Genomic DNA, 24,755 nt, shown 5'->3' on the forward strand with positions numbered 1-24,755 from the left:
ATTACCAGAAGTGCATTCAATGGAATTTTAACTACAAAACTATTGCCAAAGTCTATTTACAGTCACAATATCTACAATGTTACTTGAGGGTTTCCTTCTAGTCCCACCAACCAGTGACAATTAATTATTGTCTGCCACATGTTTCTGGATTATAATAATTTTTTTAGCCAACCTTTTTCTTAATTGTTTTTAAACACCTGTATAACAGATTTCCGTTTCTGAAGTAAAATGCTTCCAGAATGGAAATCCACAGCAATATACATACAGTTCCACTAAAAATTGATAGGCACCTTTTTTTCTGATGAAAGTTCAAACACCAACACAGAAGATATGCCAGAGTTAAGGAGACACCTGTCCTGAGGAATGCTTTCATTTTTATATTTAGGTAGATAACATGCAGCTTTATAGTCTAGAAGGAAAACCTTTAGAAACTCTTGGCATGCAAAAACAATCTGTGTTTTCCTAACTAAATGTCTTGAGACTTTGCCAAGTTTACAAGTAGGCTACGGTAAAAGGCTAGCAGATGAGTCTATGGTTACAGAAACAGGAATATCAAACTGTAAAAGGATACATTTCTATTAAAAGGATGTACCTATTACCCAGAATTGCTTGCAATATATGGAGTATGCAAGACACACTACATAGGTAGGGCTGATCTAGATAAATGGCACTTATTAGCAGTATCCCTCTTAAGTGCTGTAGCCTTGTATGTATTTGCTTTCCCTGGAAAGAATATTGAGTTACAGTTTCTCTTGTGGGCTCAGTGCAGGAGAGCAGGAGGGAGTAGGGGTTTGGGAGCCAGCTATAACTCTGATACCCTAGGCCAGTCTGAACTGGCCCCAGCCTGGAGTTAGGGGGTTTTCTAAGTTACTCCAATTGCATATAGTTCCTAAATGACCATATACCAACTGAGAATAAAGGAGCCCTGTCCTACCTGCCATCTTCCCCAACACACTCCCTAAGTGTGGTGTAGGAGCCAGCGCCACCACCTCTGCACCAAATGAGAGCTGTACTTACTGGGAAATTCCAGATCTGGCACCCCTGCACCACCCGAGCTGTGCAAAGGAGTGTAATCAAAAATGAGAATCTGGTCCAAAACATCAAATTAATTCATCTCCTCCCTTACAGTCTAGCCATGACATTGAGTTTGTCTGTTCCCTTCCCATCACATGAGAGCTGTGATAAAATGCTAAACAATATTATACTGTACATCCACTAGGTGGCACCATGTGCAACATACTTTACCTAAGCTGGTAATAGCTAGAGTAACCACCAGTACATTGAGGTATCTTAAAGAGAACACACATTCATATGTCCCTAAGATGGAAGCTCTGTAACCAGTTTATATCTGGTACGTGACATGATGTCAGAAATAAAGGTAACTTAACTGCCAGAGGAGCACAAAAAGAGAAGGAAAGCTACAACAAAGGTTACAAGAGGAAGGGAAAAAAGACAACAAAGGTTGCAGGATAGCTCTCATCAACATGCCACTCTCCAATGTCCCAGAGAACTTCAGCTTTCACAGACTTTCAGAATGAACACCTCGAAAGCAACATTTTTTGCAAAATTTCTCATTGCAACCAAACTCCATAAGGCAGTGTTTCTCAAACTGGGGTCGCCGCTTGTGTAGGGAAAGCCCCTGGCAGGCCGGGGCTTTGGTTCGCCGCTGCAGGTCAATGGGGGCTGCTGGAAGTGGCGGCCAGTAAGTCCTTCGGCCCGTGCCGCTTCCAGTAGCTCCCATTGGCCCGGAGCAGCAAACCACGGCCAGTAGGAGCCGTGATCGGCCGAATCTGCGGATGGGGCAAGTAAACAAACCGGCCCGGCCCGCCAGGGGCTTTCCCTACACAAGCGGCGACCCCAGTTTGAGAAACGCCCCCATAAGGAAACTGGAGACACCCAGGTATGTTCTTTAATTTATGCTATGGGGAAGCAGGCAGAGCATATCTTTAAATCTTTTTTTTTTTTTTTAACTGAAGACCCCCAAAGATGACTGTCAAAGGGTTCTGACTAGGTTTGATGCATACTTTATACCGCAGAGAAATGTGGCTTATGAAAGGCCATGTTTCCACCAGAGAATTCAACAAGCAGGGGAATATTAATCTTTTATCAAAGCTTTATATGCGTTGTCTGAAAACTGATTTTGGGGCCTGCAAAACATGAAAATACTAGAAATACATTAGCCATATAGCTTGCAGATGATGATCTTTCACAGCAACTACATTTTAAAACAGACTTAACCCTGCACATAGCTATTCAAATAGCAAAAAGCAGTCTGAGTTGGTGAAACAGGAAAATTAAGAGCAACTTGCCAAACTTGAAAAATCAGAAACTTAGACGCTGTAAACAAACAGAGTAAGTGGTAAAAGTAATTATCATAAGATCCTTGAGGCGAAGAGGGACATATTCCAGGCTAACTACAAAGGCTTTCAGACTAAATGCACAAGATATGGGAAGATTCACAGCCCAAGTGGTGCATGTGCAGCCAAAGGTACAAGATGGTAATAAATGCACAAAATATGGATATTTTGCAGCTGTTTGCTGCACAAAAGCAGTCAGGAAGTTGATTCATTACAAGCAATCAAAAGGCATTGTTTCTGGGATCTATCACATGTGATGACGGAGCCTGCCTGGACAGTGAATCTGAATATTCACAGACTAGTAACTTCAAAATTTATTCAGGAACAGTAACAATCCTCTCATAAGGGACTTACAATCACCTTCAACCCCTCTGAGCTGAAGTCACCTGACAGCCCTGACTAGCCCTTGAGGTATTCTGAACTGCATGGGTCAGTCCATCTCAGAAACAACTTAAAGACAAACCTTTGCATTCAGAGTCCAGCAAAACTCCTGAAGGGAAGATAACTCAGATTCTTTTCTAATGTTGGAATAGTAGTACTAATCTCCAAAGTGGCCAGGCATGAAGAAAGTAGGTTATTTTATTATTTAACTGTTTTCTCTGTAATGCTTCTACCTTAACAGAAAATGTGCTTGCTTAAAAGAACTTGTGTGGTAACTTATAACTATGGACACTACATTGGTCATAGCCCTCAGAGAGAAAGCAAAGTGGAGGCATTGGCCTTTTTAGGCAGCCTGGCTTGCTGAGGATATCACAATGTAAGGCAGGGAGCTGTGTAGCCAGAAGATTTCTGGGTCAGGCAGGAGAGAGAGACAGATCTCTGCCCAAGAGAGGTGACAGCTGGGAGCTGGAAATCTAAAGTGGATGCCCTTAGTGGACCACGGTGGGGAGTAGAGTTGCAGTTGCCCTGAAACTGTGACAATCAGGTTCCCCACTCAATCTTTTCTCAAGACAAAACATACCCAGTTTTTTAACCTTTCCTCCTAGGTCAGGTTTTTTAAACCTTTCATTATTTTTGTTGCTCTCTTCTAGACTTTCTCCAGTTTGTCAACATCTTTCCTAAAGTGTGGTGCCTAGAACTGGACACAGTATTTCAGCCGCGGCTTCACCAGTACTGAATATAGAAAGACAATTACCCACAGTGTCTTACATACAACACTTCTGTTAATATACCCAAGAATATTAGCCTTTTTAACAACTGCATCACACTGTTAACTCGTCCTCAATTTGTGATCCACTATAATCCCCAGATCCCTTTCAGCCACATTACTACCTAGCAAGTTGTTCCCCATTTTGTAGTTGTGCATTTTATTTTTTCCCCTAGCTTTGAACCTTATTTAATTTAATCTTTTCAGACCAATTCTCCAATTTGTCAAGCTCACTCTGAATTCTAATCTCATCCTTCAGCATGCTATCAACCCCACCAAGCTTAGTGTCACCCACAGATTTTATTAGCATACTATTCCCTCCATTATCCAAGTCATCAATGACAATATAAAATAGTACTATGCCCAGGACAGACTGCTGCAGGACCCCATTAGATACATCCTCCCAGTTTGACAGCTAGCTGTTGATAACTACTCTGAGTATAGTCTTTCAACCAGTTTTTGCATTCCATTTATGTTTTATATCCATCCACTTTGAAATCTAGCTCTGATCATGCAAAACAGTCCTTGCCTAAGTCCTCCACTACTATTGCTTGCTATTGGGTACTCACTGTGCCTGGGTTCATGAATACATTTTTTTTTTTACTACTCCCACTTCTGGTCACTAGAGAATAACCCAGTGGGGTTGCAAAGCATTTATACTTGGGTTGTCCATTTATATCTGTATGAAAGCTTGGAATATGCTTTGCGTGTGTATGTATGTACTTGTTTTTGATTAAATTCATTGTGAAAAACCCATGTTCTACCACTTCATTGCTACAGAATGAGAACCATATTTATACCATGAGTAATACATCCTGCAGGTGTCCTGGTGGTTAGAAATTCTGTTAAAGATACATGTGTAATGTCATTTCTAGTGCAGCTGATTGCCTCTGAAGTTGTATTTAAATGCTACCACTGATGTAGCATTTTCTCATCTTCCTCCTTACTTATGTTAAGTGGTCTAGCAAATTGTCAGTGTACATTACTATAACTGCTCAATGTTCTCTATCTGTAGGCCACTCTGGAATCTAAGTTTGGAAGCCATGTTAGTGTTCGCTATAGCCTAGTAAATCTAACATCTATATGTTAAATGGTACATTAAGCATAAAGATCTGAAGGAAAACCCCCCAGATTTGTCTCTAAAAACCCATAAATAATATTTAGCCCTTCAAATTTCCCATACCTAAAGGTAATTTTTAAGAAGGAAGAAAGGACCAGGATTGCCATTCAGTACTGCATGGTACCTTCTAGCTTTTAAGAAGAGAACATCTCCTTGAGATAGACATCTGTCAAAATGGTGATAAACTCCATCATGAAGTAAAACAATGCTCACCAATTTGCCTGCTTGGATCTCCTAAGAATGCCCCTAAATTAAGCTACTTCCTGACTCAGTTACTGCAATATGGTTGGTCCAAATGGAGGACTGCCAAATGATGATTTTTGATACATGGTAGATATCTTTGAGGCATGTGTGACCTATTTTCAATGCTATCAGCAAAAGCTTGAAGATCACATAGCATTTTGGGACTTAAATGGTAAAATTTAAATGTTATAAAATAAAGTCCAACTTTTAAAGATAGTCTTTTGAGATCAGAATAGCAAGCCCAACTTGTAGCTGATGAACTTTACAAATTCAACTCGTGGAGTGTCTTGTTCAAACTTGACCTTTATGTCACTTGCTGTGGCAGTAAAGAAGGGCTCTTCATCTGAATTCAGATCAATCAGTTTTCATTTGAGCTCTTCTCCCTTGATCACCAGCAGTCCTAAGTGGTTTCCTGTCTGTTATATACTAGCCACCCCAGATTCCAAGCATATGTCAACAGAGAATAAGTCCCATTTTGCACAAATCTGACGTATGCTGATTCTTGCTCAGCTATAGAGCTGTCAGTGGATCCATCAGCAAGTGCAGTAAGAAACCTAAGAATCTTCGCAAATGCTTCTATAAAGAATTTCACACCATGAGTTAGTATACACTGATCTGAGATGAAGGCCATTTATAGCCGGTTAGCAGTAAGACTCTGTAGAACTAAAATCATGAGTGGTGTTAAACAAGATGGGAAAACTTTTTGGTATCGTTATTTTTAGAGTAATCTAGTAACAAGAGCTTTGTCGAGCCAAAGTGACACACTTCACCTGAGAGGCAGAATGGTCACATAAATGCAGGGAATCAGCTTTAAAGGTCCTATAGCCACTTACAAGAGTGCTGCCCTTATTGGAAAAAACATTTTATGCTTTGTTCAGTTACACACACTATTTCATCTTTCAGACATGAATTCTGGAAAGTGTGTCTATACCTGTTTCTGATTCCTTAGAATACTCTCTTGTGCTGTGTACTATACCCTTATTTGGCCTTGGGTCTTCATTATAATCTTAAATAATTTCAGTCCTGTTAGATTTTATTTTAAACCCCCCCCCCCCCCACACACACACAAAAATGGGGGTGCATGGTGGGTTGCTGTATTCTGGCCTTTTTTTTAAAAAAAAGTCATTCCATCTGGACATATTCAACTGTATTTAACAGTTGGGCTGTAAATCATAGAGCAATTTGCAAATTGAATTGCCTAAATCTTGCCAGTGAAAACTAGAAGCATGTCTACACTGCTCCTCCAAAGTTCAGACTTTGGGAGTGTGAATAGCAATGCGCACTAAAGTGCTGCGCTGTAACTCCCTTGTGTGGACACTGTGAGTGCAAATGAAAAGTTTCCTGTTCACATTAATGGAGTCCTCTTCAAACCGGACTCCATTAATGTGAACTAGGAACCTTTTTAGTTTGTGCCGGAAGCATCTGCTCACAGGAATTACAGCACAGTTCTCTGGTGATTGCTGCTATTCACATGCCAAAAGAGCAAACTGTGGGGTAGCGTAGAGGTGCCTTTAAATTTGCAAATGTAAATGGCTGTAACAAAGTAATAGAGCCTTTCCCTTCTCTAATCAAATTGTTTTGTAGCAGCAACAAGTAATTACATCATAGTTAATAGTATAACAGAGCCTACTCTGTTTTGGTTAGCAAACTGGACTGTTACTGCCTTTGAACTGATTGTGGGCCAGAGTTTGCAATCTTTTCCTGAAAATCATAGAAAAATTTCTTGTTGCAGGTGCTGATGTCAAATTGGTAAAACTCCACACGTCTTACTCTGGCTTGACTACTAACCTGCATTTCCCCAGACACCTTTGATCATCGCACTGACAGATGAGGCTCAGGCACTACTGCCAGTCTAAGTTCTAAATAATTATAGCTGGTTAAAATTTTCCCAATTTTGTATTTATTGAAGAAAAAGATCTATTTTCTAACAATAACTTTCCTGAACAATGCTTTTTCCAGCTGTAGAACTGGTTTTAAAAAAACTTCAACCACAAAAAGGGACACAGGCGTCTCAAACTTTGTGAAAAACGTTCCCATTGTTTTGGACCAGCTCTACTAACACTAATGTTCGGTTGTTATTCCTTGTCTCTTCCCACCTCTCTATCCCCAGGCATTACCTGTAAGGTTGTATCAAGGAGGCACACCCCTTTCCTCTGTGACTCACTGTAGTGCTCCACAGGAGATTAGCAGTACAGAGCTCACCCCTGAATCAGTTCGGGTCTTTGTTCCACTCCTAGTCATCTCCTGTGGCCACCCTCCCCTGTTCTACCTGGTATCATTCAACCTGGCCCCATCCTGTCCTGTTCTCTCTGTCAACTTTTCTGCTTGCTGGATGCTTTTAATTGCCTTTCATCACTTCTGCTTGTTCCACGTTTCCGGGCAATAGGATTTTTCCCAGCCATAGAGCAACAAACTGCAACTGCTACTTCAACAGAGAGGGTAATTAACCATGTGAACAATTTTACCAAGGATCGTGGATTCTCCATGACTGACAATTTTTAAATCAAGATTGGATGTTTTTTTTCTAAAAGCTATGCTCTAGGAATCATTTTGGGGAAGCTCTACAGTGTTCTACAGAAGGTTGGACTAGATGATCAAAATCGTCCCTTCTGGCCTTGGAGTCTATGAAAAAAACCTGTCTGCAGCAGTGATAGTGAAACAGCTTAATACCTTCTGTTCCTTCATCCCTGTGAGGCTTTCCCTGAGCTCTCAGCCTGTCTCTTCGAGGATTTATAAGGGATAGTTGTGTCAGGGATGAGACTGAGAGAACTGAGCAGTTTAGAACTCCTGTGAGCAGGATTAAATGACACAGCATTAGGAACACCAGTGGCTTCAGAAGCTTGTCTACACTAGGGCTCTCACTGTTGCTGGTGCTGCCCGACGGGGAAATTCTTATTAAAAAAAAAAAAAAAAAAATGAGAGGGGTGGTGGGAGAAAGAGCAAACTACAGAGGAGGACAAGGCAGAATGGAAGGAACTTAGTGGCAGGCAGGCGTATGCATTAGCATGTGAAGAGAGCTGTAACAAGTGCTGGGAATGCAGCATGGTCTAGTGGACATGCACGTGTGTGTTCAGTTTTTTTACTCAACTAAGAGCATTCCTCCAGTGCTCTGGTGTCTTTGGCTATCTTTTAAAAATGCACCAATCAATAAGCAGACCCACCAGTTATCCCAGATCAGCTCAAATATCCAGCTACAAAGCACAGTATGAGAATTCAAGATAGAGTGGTTCTATCATTGGCTCTGTAAGTGTGAACTTTGGGCAAATCAGTTCATCTCATTTTTGTCATCTTAAATCTGAGGATCAGAACCTGCTCCCCTCACAGGGTTGTTGAGACTTTAGGCGGTTTACAGAAATGACTGACTTGAGTTCCTTTGATGAATTGTCATAGAAGTCCTATTACTTTTATAATGATTACGACCAATACTAAAAAGAACATAAAAACCTCAATAGAGAACCAACCACTGCTCCATGCACTATGATTAAACTAATTACTTGTCATGATCTTGCTATACCACTGATGTGAATAGGAGGTGCAAAAAAGGAATTAGCAGGGGAAGTCATCTATTTAAACCTTCCATATAGGGACATACAATAAATCCTGTTTCTGCATTGTGTGGATCTAGAATTGATTCCTGGTGTGTCTGGATTGCCATTTTAAATTTAGGGATATACTTTGATATCTTTACTCACATTGAACAGTACCCGACTGAACAAATAGTCCTATTGATCTCATTAGGATTACCTGGAGACAGGGCTGGCTCCAGCGTTTTTGCTGCCCCAAGCAGCCACCCCCCCCCCTCGCAAAACAAAAAACAAACAAACAAACAAAAAAGCCGCGATCGCGATCTGTGGCACTTCGGCAGGAGGTCCTTCGCTCCCAGCGGGAGTGAGGGACCCACTGCCGAATTGCCACCGAAGAGCCGGACCCTCTCTGGTGTTGCCGCCCCAAGCACCTAGTTGGTAAACTGGTGCCTGGAGCCGGCCCTGCCTGGAGAGAAAAAAAGCTTTTCCCGCACGGGATAGTATCAAAAACTGAGTTAGGGCTGAAAACAGATAAAATAACTTTGTATTCTGAGGTGGTCATCTTCTAGGATCTTCTAGGATCTGAAACGAGTTTTTAGACTCAACTTCACAATCATTTCCTTGCAAAGTAGGAAAATATTATTACCCTATAATTCAAAGGGGGATGAATCTGTGGCTTACTAGGCAGTAGAACCCCTGAGTCCTGACTCCCTGTCCTGGCCATACTGTCAATCAGTTTTGACTTCTGGATCTGCATGCACAATCTTTTAGTGGCCACATTTTGGTGCACCAAAAACCATGGATGTGCAAGGCTGGAAGCATGGAAAAAAAACAACCAAGTAATGCTAAATACAATTGTATTTAATTTATGCTAAATTTTATAGATCACCCGGAAAATCTGGCACTCAGCTCCCACAGTAGTAACCTAAATAGAACAGAACATAATGTACATTTCAAAACTCTACTTTGTTACATACCATAGGTCTGAAACTTTCAGCCCTTCTTGGTAGACACATTTGAGCAATGAATCTAAAAACTGTGCTTAAAAGATTGTATTCAGCAGTAATTAATGTTTAAAGTGTCTGGATAAACATGCACACCCAACCTACATAAATGCTGATCCCCAAGAGGTTTGTGATTAGTAGTTAGCCTTACTTCCTGCCTAATATATTGGTACCTCTAGCTATTGTAAACGCTACTCTATACCGCTAAGAATTAGTCACAGTGTGAAGATTTCATTTAGCAATTATTTTTCTAGCTGAAATTTTACAGAAAAATAGCATGCTTCTACTTCTGTGGGAAGTTCTCCACATGCCAGACTAAATTCTGAAAATCTCCCACTCTCCTTCTCCTCCTACCCCTGTCTGAAAGGACTATGGTGCACCACTGCTAGTCGAGTGCTCTGGGCCAATAGAACACTGCAATAATTCCAAAGTGTGGTAGATTCCTGGGTCAGCAGTTGTCTGTCTTATGGAACCTACTGCACCATTCCTCAAGGCCACTTCAGATGCATCGGGTTTGCTCAAATACAGCAGGACTTCTATAAGAACAGGTTTTAAAATCTTCACATATTTGGCCTTCGGCCTCCCAAGGACTGCCGTTTGAGTGGGCCATATGAAGCGTGAAGTCCCTGTGCTTATTTTTGATACTTAAAAGGCTCATTTTTGAAATGGGGAATAGAATGTAAGAACCCTTTTAACCTTTAGTGCTCACCCTGAGGAAACTCAGTCAGATGAGATCCAGATACATGTGATTCTTTCTCTCTCCCCCACTTCTCCCTCGGTGTCCTGGTGTAAGCCCCACCTTCTTCCTCCCGCTTTCTTAAGTCTTAACTCTGCCTCAGTCACCCTAGTTCCAAAGAAGTGGCCTGAGGCTCTTATTCTCCTCACTTGCCTTATCTCAGCTGCTGTTCACATTGCCACCAGCTGCTGATATATGACACCTCCCTCTGCACCTTACCACCCAGTGGATGTGACTGGAGCTGGTAGCAGAAGAGACAGAGCACATTGAGAGTGCACAGGCAAGGCAGGATAGGAATGGCTCCCACCATGATACTGTACTTGTCCCCACATGCCGGCTGTCAGAAACCCTCCCAGCTACAAGCAGTACTGCCTTGTAGTCCTGATGAAACCAAGGGCACTGGCCTTAAGGTGCTGAGCACACTCCACCTGTGTGTGTGAGAGACACTTTTACAGCTCCTGAAGGCAAGATCTTACATGGTTTGTGAGTTTACCAAACCTTTAAAGTGACCGCACTGTAGTATTTTAAAGTGTTTCATTTTTTAAAATGCTGAAGGTGGATTTAGTTTGTGTTCAGGTGTGAGACAACTATGATTGGCATGAGCAGGCAGTGCAACTCACCCCCAAGTAGCTCTGCCAATGACCACCTATCTTGGCCGACTGTCCTTCTTCTGAGCCCCTCTTGGGCAGAGGGTGCTTATGATGAGTTATGAATGGGAACAAATGTCTGCTTTGTAAAATACTATATACAGCAAGTGTAAACAACAAGCTACAAATATCAAGATGCTAGCGTACAGACTGATCCTGCTCCCACTGAAGTCAATAGCAAAACACCCATTTACTTCAGTGGGGTGACACTGGGCTGCTAGGGGTTGGGCTGACTTTGTAGCAGATCCATGCACAGAGTAACTAACTTCGGTGGAGTTCTATGTGGATAGCAGCTGCAACATCCATTCCCCAAATGTTTATGTCCTCAGGTTAATATTTGCTAGTCAGCTGCTAAGTATCTCTTCTCAGAGCAAAATGTTGCCCTTGTTGCATATATTTCTGAACTCATTCTTCTCCTAGGCTCCACAGCCTATTATTGCAAATACAGCCAGAGCTGTGTTTATTAAAAGCAGACACCAAGACAGACTTGGGGTGGGGGTGAAGTATTTGTAGCGGTCCCCATATCTGTGCACACAAGTACATAAACAATTATTTGCTTGCACGGTTAACCAATTTGTGCATGAAAATATGGGTGTGCATATGTCACAGATGCTTGTTTCAATACAGTCAAAGTTTTGTTTAATACTGGGCCAAATCCCAAGGTTCTTACTCAGTCTTTACTCAGGCCAAACTCGCATTGACTTGAGGATTTGTGCCATTTATTTATGTTCTTTTCTATATAAATAACCACACTATATCACACGAGTGTTTTATCAAGCTGATAAATTATACCACTTTGATTCCCATGAGACAACACTGCATAGAAATGTAAAATCAGCATCAACTTAATTTATTAATTATACCAGGAACTTCCAAAACATGCATCTTGATCAAGTGTACTGTAAGAGTTAATCCTTCCCACTCTTTTCCTACTAAAATTCCAGCAAGGGACAGTGTTGTGCTTCCTGCCCAGAATTCTCCAAATGCTAACTTCAAACCTCTGGGTTCTCTTACAACTGCGCACTACTGCCTTTCCCTAGCTGTTCTCAGAGTACTGCAACTTCCCTTCGCTTGCTTAACAAACTTAGTAGCCTTTTTAAAGTTAATAAATCTAAGATTTGTGCTTTATCAGTTAGCCCTGCTGTTCAAACTGGCTCAGTAGGTCCTGAGAAGGAATTTGGGCTTGCTAACTGAAAACAAATTGAGAGTCTAGTAGATATAACTGGACATGAAAATAAGCCTTGTAAAAATACTTTAAGGATAATCAATAGTTAAGCATTTCCATATATCGGTTGATGATGTTTGTGGATTGTCTTTAGCCGACTGTATTTGATTAAAAATGGCTACAATTCATGCTCTTTTTTCTTTGCAACACGTACAAAAGCAATATCCCCCAAAGCAGGCTTACACTCGGACATGAGATGGGAAACTTATATATTTATAAAAGCCATCTCCCTTTGCTTAAAGCAGGGAGCTGTGCTCATAAGCTGGTACAGTATAACACCATTTGAAACACAGAAGAGACAAGCTTTATCTGGGTATTCAAGAAATATAAAACAGAAATGAACACCAATATTACAGCATTACATTGAAACAAACCACAGTAATTAGATGCTTTGAATTGAAGCCTATAGTTTCTTTAGATTTTTCATAAATTATTGATCCACCTTTCTCATTAAAACAGAATGGCATACTCTTGCAATAAATGGACAAGTGACTACAACATTTATATAATCAAATATACTCTGCATCTGGTAATGAAAACATGTTTGTGTGGAGAATACCCCTTCTGAATTAACATGTCTGCAAAACAGATTTACTAATCGAACCACATTCACTTTCTATTGTCTCTAAACCACGGCTCTCCTCTGCCACATTATCATGCAATCCAATATTTCACACCCATCATATTAAGCAAAATATTTTTCAAGACCCTATATCACCTATTGTGCACTAGAATATTTCGTGTCTATAATGAGATGTAAATAAACTGTCTGACTTACCTTATTTTCTCCATTTCTGTCGCAGAGGCCTACAAGAAATCAAATAATAGGAGCAAGTGAATGAAGGAAAACATTCACTCGGCAGATTTATGCATAGTTTAGGCTTTCCAAATGGCTTTTGACAAGTGTCTACAAAGCATCAGAAAACGAACCCCACATCTGCATTAGCAGAAAATAACATGGACAGATTAACTCAGAAATAATGCAGCACGCTGCAGAAACACTGTATACCCAGGAGCCATGGGCAACAGAATGACTCAGTTGTAGCGCTGAGGCAGAAAATGAAAAAGCAAGTAACAGGTTACTGTGCCGATTGGATTTCATAGGAAAAAGTTGAAATGCAGAGCTAGCCTGTGCATGGTAAGCACTATGGAAGGATTCTGCTGGCTGTTGAAATCAAGTGATTTAATCTTACGCTAATTTGAGTTCAATTAATCTGTTTCACAGATATCTTGCCAGATGGAATGGCCACAAGCATAGCATCCTTAGCAGGAGTTTTGGGTAATCAAATTAGTTTTTCCAAGTAATATTCTGTCTTTTACAATTAGCAGCTCAGTACATGTAGCCTGTACATTAACCCTTTCATACCTGCTTAGCAAGTTCACTGCTTAGAACTCCTTTAGATCTTTGAGTCCCATTTACCATATTTCTAACACAGAGTTCTGTTAACCCTTTGATTTCTCTTTACCAGAGCTGTAGCATAGAACCTGTTTATTAACTCTTTGATTCCTGCTTACCATATCTGTAGCCTTGAACCATATAAAGGTGTGATTCATGCTTACTACATCAGTAGCCTATAATTTAATTAGCCCTTTTGAGTTCTCTTTACAATATAGATGCTCTAGGACATTGTTAACCCTTTGACTCCTGCTTATTCATAGCATAGAATCTCATTAACCTTCCTGATTTCTTTTATATCAATAGCATAGAATGTTATTATCCCTTTGGTTTCCTAATCATCATTATCTAGCATAGACCCTTTGAATCCTACTTGTCATACCAATAGCATTGAACCTCCTTAACCCTTTGGGCTCCTGTTTATTGAAACTAGGGAATGAAAACTCAGAACAATTCTGCAATCCCAAGGTTTTAAGATCAATTTTACTTAAATTTCAGCATCCCGAAATCTCACACTGAAAGCATTACCTATTAATCATGAGTTCTTTAAACATCATTGATTGATTAACCATTGTATTAAATATACAATAGATAAAAATTAAAAATAGGTAAATGCAAATGTAACTGTTAGATAGCAGGATTTATTTGTCAAATAGCCAGGAAAACATTCAAAGTACCAAACTGTTGGTTACTCTGTGTTACTTTTCCCTTACTTCCACTCATATACTTTTGATTTGCCCATTACATGAAGCCATCAGTCATGTACACGGATACATAATAATCTCTGATGAAATGTACAGACGCCCCCCGACTTAGGCAATTGTTCCGTTCCGGAAAGCCTTGCGTAACTCGAATTTTGCATAAGTCGGAAACATATACCCACGCGTTACGCAAAAATTTCCGCAACTCGAAAATCCTATTTCTGGTTTATGGAACTTTTTCCGTAAGTGTGAGTTTGCGTAAGTCAGGTCTTACGTAACCCAGGGAGCGTCAGTATGAAGAATCATAGCGAATTCAGTGATTCATTCTTGACTATATCCTGGTGTGCAAGATGCCAGCTGCAGGAAAAGCCCTTTCTAGCTACATTCTCATGGATGTAATGCACATAATGCAGTCAAAGCATGTTTCCTGGCAGCCCGGGACACTCAGTGGTAAATCCCAGATTGCGAGATTAAAAAATTACCTTGGGGTCCAGAATTGCTTTTTCTAATCATATCTTATTAATAGCCCCGTGTTTTTGCAATTAGCATGAATTGGGTTGTTTAAGTGGCACTGGTTTAAAGTTTAGCCTCTGGGGTTTTTCTTTGGGTGTGGAATGCTGGTGTATGGGGTGGTGTCTTATGGGATATCACTTGATTTCCCACACCACTACCCTCAAAAAAGACTCTGCAGTCAAGGGAGACTGGACACAGCTCCTTTCAGGGCTATTCAGCGCTGCTGTGAGTGTGAGCTGGAGGGGTCACTGCATGCCACGAGAGGCTGAGCTCATTGCTTCCATGAAGCTGCTAGTTTTTGCTGGCATCAAGAGAAAGTAACTGACCTTCAGACACTTGTCTGGTGCTTTGTTTTCTAGTTTTATTCAAGGGGCCGGGGGGATGGTTTGTGTAGTTAAAATGAAGGACTGAGAATAAAGAGTTCCGGGCTCTTTTTCTGGCTGTGCTACTGACCTAATGTGTGAATTTAGGTGAGAGACTTACTTTGTTGTGTCCCCGTTTCCCTCATCTGTAAAGTGGGAATAATTACATTTAGAACATAAGAGCGGCCATACTGGGTCAGACCAAAGGTCCATCTAGCCCAGTATCCTGTCTTCTGACTGGCCAATGCCAGGTGCCCCAGAGGGAATGAACACAACAGGTCACGATCAAGTGATTCATCCCCTGTTGCCCATTCCCAGCTTCTGGCTAACAGAGGCTCGGGACACCATCGCTGCCCATCCTGGCTAATAGCCATTGATGGACCTATCCTCCATGAACTTTAATTCTTTTTTGAACCCTGTTATAGTCTTGGCCTTCACAACATCCTCTGGCAAAGAGTTCCACAGACTGACTGTGTGTTGTGTGAAAATATAAATATATATATATTTAAACCTTCTGCCTATTAATTTCATTTGGTGACCCCGAGTTCTTGTGTTATGAGGAGTAAATAACACTCCTTATTTACTTTCTCCATATCAGTCATGACTTTATAGACCTCCTTCATATCCTCCCTTACTTGTCTCTTTTCCAAGCTGAAAAGTCCCAGTCTTATTAATCTCTCTTCATACGGAAGTTGTTCCATACCCCTAATAGTTGTTGTTGCCCTTTTCTGAACCTTTTCCAATTCCAATATATCTTTTTTTGAGATGAAGCGACCACATCTGCACACAGTATTCAAGATGTGGGCATACCATGGATTTATATAGAGGCAATATGATATTTTCTGTCTTATTATCTATCCCTCTCTTAATGAATCCCAACATTCCGTTAGCCTTTTTGACTGCCGCTGTACATTGAGTGGATTTTCAGAGAACTATCCACAATGATTCCAAGATCTCTTTCTTGAGTGGTAACAGCTAATTTAGCCCCCATCATTTTATATTTATAGTTGGGATTATGTTTTCCTTTGCATTTATCAACATTGAATTTCATCTGCCATTTTGTTGCCCTGTCTCCCAGTTTTGAGAGAGCCCTTTGTAGCTCTTCGCAGTCTGCCTGGGACTTAATGATCTTGAGAAGTTTTATATCATCTGCAAATTTTGCCACCTCACTGTTTACCCACCTTTTCCAGATCATTTATGAATATGTTGAATAGGACTGGGCCCAGTACAGATCCCTGGGGGACACCACTGTTTACCTCTCACCATTCTGAAAACTGACCATTTATTCCTACCTTTTGTTTTCTATCTTTTAACCAGTCACCAGCCCATGAGAGGACCTTCCCACTTCTACCATGACAGCTTACCTACTATCCCTCATTAGAGTGCCATAGGGCTTAATCTGATACTTTTGTGAGCCACTTTTGAGATGCTCAGATGGAAGGGAACAGAAAAAGCACCAAGTGTTTTTTTATTATTAAGATGCATTTCAAATTACATAGTAAACTTTGTGAATTTATGTCATCTCATGTGTTTGTATAATGTCAAGCACAACTGGGACCCGATTCTGATTTCTGGAGCTCTGGTTGCTACCATATTACTACTGGTAGGAATAGTATCAGAGGGGTAGCTGTGTTAGTGTGGATCTGTAAAAAGCGACAAAGAGTCCTGTGGCACCTTATAGACTAACAGATGTATTGGAGCATAAGCTTTCGTGGGTGAATACCCACTTTGTCAGACGCATGTATCTGACGAAGTGGGTATTCACACATGAAAGCTTATGCTCCAATACGTCTGTTAGTCTATAAGGTGCCACAGGACTCTTTGTTGCTTTTTGGTAGGAATAGTAATCATCGTTTAAATCCAAATTGTTGAAAAGCTTTTATGCATGGAAATGAGTGGGTTTTTTTGGCTGCAGACCTCCCAAGTTGGCAAGGGGGTTTGTATTAGAAGGTCAATAACAAAGATGACATTTAGGTTAGACTATTGCAATGTCCTCTGCACGGAGCTAAACATTAAATTGATTGGCAAGTGCTGCAGAATATGGCTGCCCCCTAGGGAGCCTGATAGAGAACACACAACACCTATGTTTGGGGACCTGCACTGGTTACCTATGAGCTCCTGTGAGGTAGGTTTTAAGATGTTGGTTTTCAGTTATAAGGCCTGGATCCTCAGCATTGCAATGCCTGACTTCTAGGCACCTAGGAAATTACAGGAATAAAGTCTGCAATCCAAAAAGCCTGACTTAGGTGCCTAAGCTCCTACAATGAATGGGATCCACAAAAGGCAGCACACTCGGTGTGGAAACTGCCCAACTAGCCAATGGGCGATGCGGACCACAAGGCTAAACCCCACCCCTCTCACAGAATTAGGTGTCTGTCTCTGCTTGCAATCCAGAGCTGGGAACCCCTCTATTGTAGTCAGGCAGCTTAGGGTGTATGTAGGTGTGTAAGTTCCACATTAGGTGCCATTGCAATCTACAAAAATCGTGCTGGGCTGCTGCCTAACCCTGTAGGTACCTAAACTCACTTGACACCTACGTTTTCACTGTAAAAGGTCCCTAGGTGCCTACATTTCTGCCTCTGGGCACATGTGCTGCAGCCTCATTCTAGGCATCTGGACACCTTATCTCCTGCCTAAGCCTCAGAGCGAGCTAGGTGGGTAAATGCCTATCTCACCCATGCTGCTCAAAAGCTGCCTAGCAGGGTCCCTGCCAGATTTTGAATGGAGGAGGAGGTGCTCACCTTATTACTTCATGGTTAGAGCACTCACCTGTGAGACCTACATTCCCTCCTCAGGCAGAGTGCCATTTTGGGCCATCTTTTCATCTGAATGTGGCATCTCACTGCAGGACTGGGAGAGGAGGAGAATGCCTGGTCTGGGAGTTGTGCTCTGCTATTTTTGTGGGAGGAGGAGATATTCTCTTTTGGGTGGGAGAGTGGGATAATATAGGGCATAATTCAACACTCACTGAAGTCCATGGGAAAAATTCCCTTTCCAATTTAATGGACATAGGATCAGGGATATAGTCTGAGTTGCTGCATGAGTGGCAAGAGCACAACATTGGGGGGAAGATGAAGACAAGCTCACTTAAATTGGCCAGTATTCGTTTGACTTTTTTTTTTTTTTTGGGGTGTTGAGGAGGCCATTGGATTTTATTTCTGTGGTGGTGAGAGTAGTAAACAAGGTGCCACTGACAGAACTTCCTGGCACATCATCTGTTAGTCGCCCACAAGTTTAACATCCTATCAATTTCATTTCAGCATTTCCATTGTGCCCATAGTTGGAATAAAGATTTAGAGAAGGCAGTGTAGCCTTTTCTTAGTTTTGTTTCTATGAGGCATTAGTGTCACAAGGTTTAACCCTATCTGATTATACACAGTCTGTGTATTGTATATATCAATTCCAGAGAATTATCTATTCAGGCTCAAAAGTACCATTCAAGATGTCCTCAAGACTAGACTGAACTTTAATCCATGTTAATTTTAATAGAACTGGATGAAGTATACAGTTGCATTTGATTGGCTTCACCATGCTGAATGCAATGGATGAATCTGTACCGAACAGAAAGTATTCCCATGAGATTGTCAAGGGAAAATATCATCCTAATGCCAGCTGAAGATCTGCCCCTATGTTTCTGGTTTTACTTAGCAAACAATCCAGGGAAACCTGCACAAGAGGCAAACCATATTAGACAATCAGCAAATAGTGCCCTCTTAGGAGGCCACTTTAGGGGCCCTAAAGATACTGAATACAATTATGCTTCACCTTATAAGCAGACCATCTCAGTTAATTAGCTTGTATACATGCTGTACACTCTCTCCCAAACTCGGACTGCATCTGTGCAGTATTTGCCTCATCTGGCTTGTTAATAATTTATTATTTGAATTACACTAGCACCAAGAGGGCCCAGTTGAGACCGGTGCCTCACTGTGTACAATATCTAGTAACAGGTATTTCCTGCCCTGAAGAGCTTGTAATCTAAAATGTCACCACAAACAGATGTACACTTACACTGTTTTCACTTTCTCTACCATGCTGGGATACAACAACAGGGCTTGCATTTGGTTTGTTTACTGTCATTCAGTGTTATATTATGCTCCGGGACTACAAAAGGTTAAAATAAAAAAGGTATAACAGCATTACATATCCCAGTCACCATTCTACAGTGCACTTGCAGCAAGCTTGGCTTCAGAGGACCCCACAAACTACAATGCATCTGAAAATATTGTGAGTAGATGCCAAGGAGCAAGAAGGAAATCAAATAGACCACTTGAAGTACATACCTCTTAAGCTAGCACTTGGTGTTATTTACCTACATTGCTAATATACTTGCGTGGGTGTATATAATGTATAAATTGTTAACTCAGAAGTGAAGTCTATAATTACATCAAGGTATTTCAGCACAGCAGTTTAAAACATTTTGAAAGTTTGTATTTGTCAGAAGGTGTACAAAGAGGTGTCTGAGATAGACTAGGAAGTAACTATGGCATTGCAACTACCACTGCAGTAACTCTTGGCAGATATTGACTTTATGGGTGGCCATTATAATATCCTCTGGGAGCAAAGCCTGGGTGAAGCATAACAACATATGAGTCCTAAGATAATTGAAATAAACTCATTTATGTACATGTAGGTATATATGATTACGTACTGGAGATGAATATAGTGGAATAACTTAGCTTCCCTATTTGTAGATAGCACTACAAAAATTCTGCACTCTTAAATTCTTGGCTAATACAAAGTATACATTTTCTTATCTATCTATAACTAAGTGTACTCACATCATAGTATTGTTATGGCATGAGTCTCCATGTGGTACTGTTGAACATAGTCTTAAAAGTTATTTTTCTTAGCACATGAACACTGTTCAGTCTTTGAAGACATTTTTGTAATGTTCATTTTGGGGGGGAGCTGTGGCAAGCAGCGCGAAAATTTGCTTTTTGACTTAAATTCCTAATCAGAGTCCATTCAGAAGGCAAAGTAGCTTCCAGGGAACTGCAGTGGTATTTTAGCTGAGATTCCTGGAAGAGGGGGCTAATTTGTGACACACCTGTTCAAGGACTAGTGTTTATAGTGCAATATAAACAAAGTGCACAAATAATATATCTGGATTCTATGTCACTGATGTCCCCTCTAAAAGGAATCTGACTTGCAAGGACTCAACACCTATTGTGACACGGCAGAGGGGTAACAATATGCATTTGATTCACATTCTCTTTATCCCAGTCCCAACCAACATTTATCATATTTCAAAGACAAGCCAATGATGCTATGCTTATTTCTGGAGCAGTGTGTGCTCTATTTAATTAAAAAGTCATTGGCCTGTGATACACCATTTGGGTTTGTGCCTGCAATTGTTTTAAGAAGAAAACCTTACTTAACAGATGAAAGAATGAGATCAGAGATTTAATATTAAGGAGATCTTTGATCTTCCTCTTCCAATCAGGCTTTGCTGTTTTTTTTTTTTTTTTTTTTAGATATGCTCTAGTTCAAAAGGAATCATTTTGGAGAAGTTCTATAGCCTGTGTTTATATGGGAAATTAGACTAGAAAATCACAATGGGCCCTTCTGGCCCTGGAATCTACAAAGGGAACAGCATTATTGTCCAGACACTATGGAAGAGATTTAAAACAAAAAACCTCTCCAATTCTGCAATTAACTGGGAGGCAGAAGTGCTAGGTTACCTGAATTAAGGGAAATGGTTCAAATTACCTCTCTGGTGAATGTATTAGTAACATGAGGTAGAAAACAGAGGATCAAATTCCTAGAAGTGCTGCCAATTGATGCCAGCACTCTTTTCACTTTTAGAAGTCAATCCTCTTATGTATATGGTTGCCTGCGATAGCAGGGGGCTGGCCTCAATAACCCAGAACGTCCCTTCCAGTCCTGTGTCCCTCTGTTTTGTACATGTAATCCCCATTGACGTTAAAGAGAGTAGATGTGTGCAAAAAGGAGAGAACAGGCTGGTTGTTCATTAAGATGGTTAACGTGATATTTGTAGTCTTAAAACTATGTGAGTAACATCCAGTGTTAAAACCTGAAACTTAGAAATTCATTTGGAGGCTTTATAGCAAGACCAGGTCTGTCTGGTTCTATTTTGGACTCTGCCACTGACTAACAATTTGAATGAGTGCAACCACACTGGCCCCAATTCAGCATACCACCCCTATGTAGAAAAACTTTAAACCTATTAAAATCAATGGGATTTAAGCATGTGCTTAGTTCTGCAAGCACGTGGGCTTCTGTGCCTTGGTATACTCAGTTGTAAAACAGGTTTTAATAATACCCATCTCAGTGGGTAGTTGATGCTCACAAAACCGATTAACTAAAGTTTGTAAAATGTCTTTCCCTACCCACTTGGAGGTGTCTGGATGTGTAGGGAACATACAGACTGAGTAATCAAAGCTACTTATATGACTCCATTGCTGTAGTGTCTGAGCACCTCACAGTCTTTACAGTATTTTTCCTCACAGCACTCCTGCGAGGTAGGGAAGTGCTCTTATTCCCATTTTACAGCTGGAGAGCTGTGGCACAGTGAGGCTAAGTGACTTGCCCAAGGTCAAACAGGAAGCCTGTAGCAGAGAAGGGATGTGAAGCTACGTCTCCCAAATATTAAACTAGTGTCTTGATCACTGGATCATCCTTTCTCTTCATCTCACTTTAGGTAGGCTGTGCAAGTGAGAGATGCTCTTCCTGCCCTCTTCCCCATGCACTCTCACAATGGTGAGCCACAATCTAGCCCTAATGTTCTAGTAAATAACATGCTACCTGTTTAGAATGCACAAAAGTCTGAAACCTGCACACTTTAATTAGCAAAGATTTTTGGCCTTTTGCAAAGCTGCAAGGCTAGTCATTGAGTCCTGTAGTGTCTTTGTGAAATGTTTGAGTAAGATGAGCTCTGTGCTGGACTTAGATGGTGTCTTAATTGCTACAAGGTCATAAGAGGTCTTTTCTTTTCATATTCATTGTGTTCTGCATCAACGTTCTTCAGTGGTGCTTTTCTCCTGTAAGTTTAAAGGAGTCTGTTCTTACTCTTACACTAGAGTTGTTAAGTTTTATTGTGGATACATTAAATCAGACTCTTGAGATTCCTTTTTCAAAAAGGAAGCTGTATTGTTAAAATTACATCTGGTTTCTCACACATGTCACGTTTCTCAGGAACATTTAGCCAGTATTATCTAGCGGTTTCACTTGCCTGTCTTTCCTTATGCAATGCTATTTTTGGATAGTTTTGATCCAGTTAGATTTAAATAGTCTAGTTGTCAAGGCAAGAAAAAGAAGATGGTTAAGGTTGAATTTGTCAATGATTCAGCCATGCTTATTGTCACTAATGCTATTCACAGTCCCCACAGTTGGGGACAGATGCCACATTCAGAATGGGGGACACAGCTGTAGTATAATAGTTGTATTGTACTATGGGATTTGAGAACTAAATATATATCAAATATAATTATAAACCAACCAGGATCATTAACTGTTTGAGAGGCATTGTCAAGTGAGCTTCTCTGAATAGTGTGAGTAAAATCTTGCCTCCTTTGCAGTCAATGGCAAAACTCCCATTGACTTCAATGGGGTCAGGATTTTATCCCATATCACGTTTCTTTCATACAGCTTTAGAGTTTTTGCATCTAACAAGCATAAAGGTGAAATGAAGTCAGCTTTGATTTCAGAGCTAAAATGGCTCAGGAACAGAATGTAATACTATCATGGCACTGGATGAGAAATACAAAGATAAGCACAGTATCCAGGGCCCAATCCAAAGCCTATAGGAAGTCCATGGAAAGACTGACCTCACTGGGTTTTGGATGGTGTGAGATTATGTTGAGAAATCAAAAAGTCTAACTCCTAGAGTAATAAAAGCTCTTTTATGCCTTTCTAGTCCACGTGGAACATAGAACCTTCACCACTGCCTTCCATCTTTGGTGGTCTCCTGCCACCGTCTTAGCTACTTCCTGGGTCATTTTGATAGTTTTCAAATATGCTTTTATTGTGCATCTCCATGTCATTCTTGATCTTATTGCCTCTTGCCCTCAGGGTTCCAGTCTAATCCCTGTCTTGTTATGTTGTTCAGCTCTTTCCTCCACACATTTCCTAGCCATCCCCATTTTCGTTCTGTAATTCTCTGTCCTATCAGTTTCTGTTTTGTCCTCCTCCAAAGTTCTTCATTTGTGATTTTTTTCTGGATATCCGATATTGAGGATTTGTCTAAGACAGCTGTTTATGAGAACATGGAGTTTAGATAGTAGCTCTGGTCAAGTGTAGGTAGTCTCTTGGTCTATCCAAGGCTGTGATCAAATGGCTTGATGTTTTTGGTCTTTTGGCCTCGAGATGAAAACCTTGTCTTTGCTTCTGGGACCTTGAAGTGAAAAAAATATTCTCTAGGTCTTAATAACTGTCCAAGTTTCAGTGCCATATAGTAAGACCAACTTTACAATGGAGTTAAATATTCAAAACTTTGTTTGGAGGGCAAGATTTCTGTTTCTCTAAATTGGCCTTAGAACTGCGAAAGCATGTCTGACTTTCACTATTCTAGCTTTAATATCTTCATCCGTTCCATCTGTTGTACTTACAATGCTGCCAAGATAAGTGAACTATCAGACCTCTTTCATTCCACTCCCAGATAGTGTTACTGGTGGTTCTTGTTGGTGTGTTGATTCTCACCATTTTAGTTTTCTTGGTGTTGATTTTTCCATCCTGGAGATCATTTGTTTTACCTTGGATGTCTCTCTGGGTATGGGATACCAAGATGATGTCATTTGCAAAGTCAGGATCCTCAGACTTCTCTGTGGAAGGCCACTGTATGCCCCTTGGTTGTTCTGTACTCTCTCTCGTTATCCAATCTATTACCAGTAAACAGATCATGGGTGACATAAGATGTTGTCTGACACTGTAGTAACATCAAATGGCTTAGTCAGTTCACTGTTATGTATTACTTGGCATGCTTTTATTTTCATAGAAGCACTGAATGATGTTCACAAATTTCGGAGTGATTTCATGCAGTGTAGCAACTTCCATAAAATTGTTCTTTCCACTGTAGCAGAGGCTTTTTGGAAATATATAAAATTCATATAAAGCTATTGGTTTGACAGTCCTGTGATGATACATAGGGTTAGTATTTGATCTATGCATGATTTCTTGTGGCTGAACCCTGCCTGTTCTTGTCATAACTTTGAATCTATCACTTCCTTTTTGTCTAGAATGGGGAGGGATAGCTCAGTGGTTTGAGCATTGGCCTGCTAAACTCAGGGTTGTGAGTTCAATCCTTGAGGGGGCCACTTGGAGATCTAGGGCAAAAGAATTAATAAAAGAAAGCAGTACTTGGTCCTGCTAGTGAAGGCAGGGGGCTGGACTTGATGACCTTTCAAGGTCCCTTCTAGTTCTAGGAGATGGGATATCTCCATTAATTTATTATTATTTAATACAGTATGTATAAATACTTCACTTGGGATAGACAGCAATTGAATGCCCCTCCAGTTTTTACACTGACCAATGTTGTCTTTCTTTGGCAGCTTCACTATGACTCTTTTCCTTCTTCCCATATCTTTTGTAAGAAATCTGTCAAATGTCTACTGTGCTCAAGTTTGCCTTAAGAACCTCACTTGGAATATAATCTGGATCTTTCCTAGAGAAATAAAAGCTATATGTCTCTTATTAGGTGAAGAAAGCATTAGCTACTCCATATAGGTCTCCAAAGTAGTCCTAAAGTTACTGATCCAATACAGCACAGAGGCACATGCATAACTTTGAGCACATGAGTTGTTCCACTGAAGTTAATGGGTT

The 24,755-nt window shown here is 40.6% G+C and overlaps 1 protein-coding gene across 17 annotated transcripts in view; it reads right to left on the reverse strand.

Annotated features, from left to right (window-relative positions):
• The window catches only part of BEGAIN (brain enriched guanylate kinase associated), a 479,190-nt gene that overhangs the window by 160,134 nt on the left and 294,301 nt on the right, over positions 1-24,755 (reverse strand). For 14 of the 17 annotated variants that reach the window (XM_065595725.1, XM_065595716.1, XM_065595719.1 and 11 more), the window contains one exon: positions 12,782-12,810. In XM_065595725.1, coding sequence (XP_065451797.1) covers positions 12,782-12,795 — 14 coding nt within the window. In that variant the 5' untranslated portion in view covers positions 12,796-12,810. Of the gene's footprint in view, positions 1-12,781; positions 13,151-24,755 lie in introns of those variants that run through there. The other 3 variants (XM_065595728.1, XM_065595720.1, XM_065595724.1) reach the window with 3 other exon arrangements.

Source organism: Chrysemys picta, chromosome 4 (assembly GCF_011386835.1).
Source record: "Chrysemys picta bellii isolate R12L10 chromosome 4, ASM1138683v2, whole genome shotgun sequence".
In the NCBI taxonomy this organism is placed as follows: Eukaryota; Metazoa; Chordata; order Testudines; family Emydidae; genus Chrysemys; species Chrysemys picta.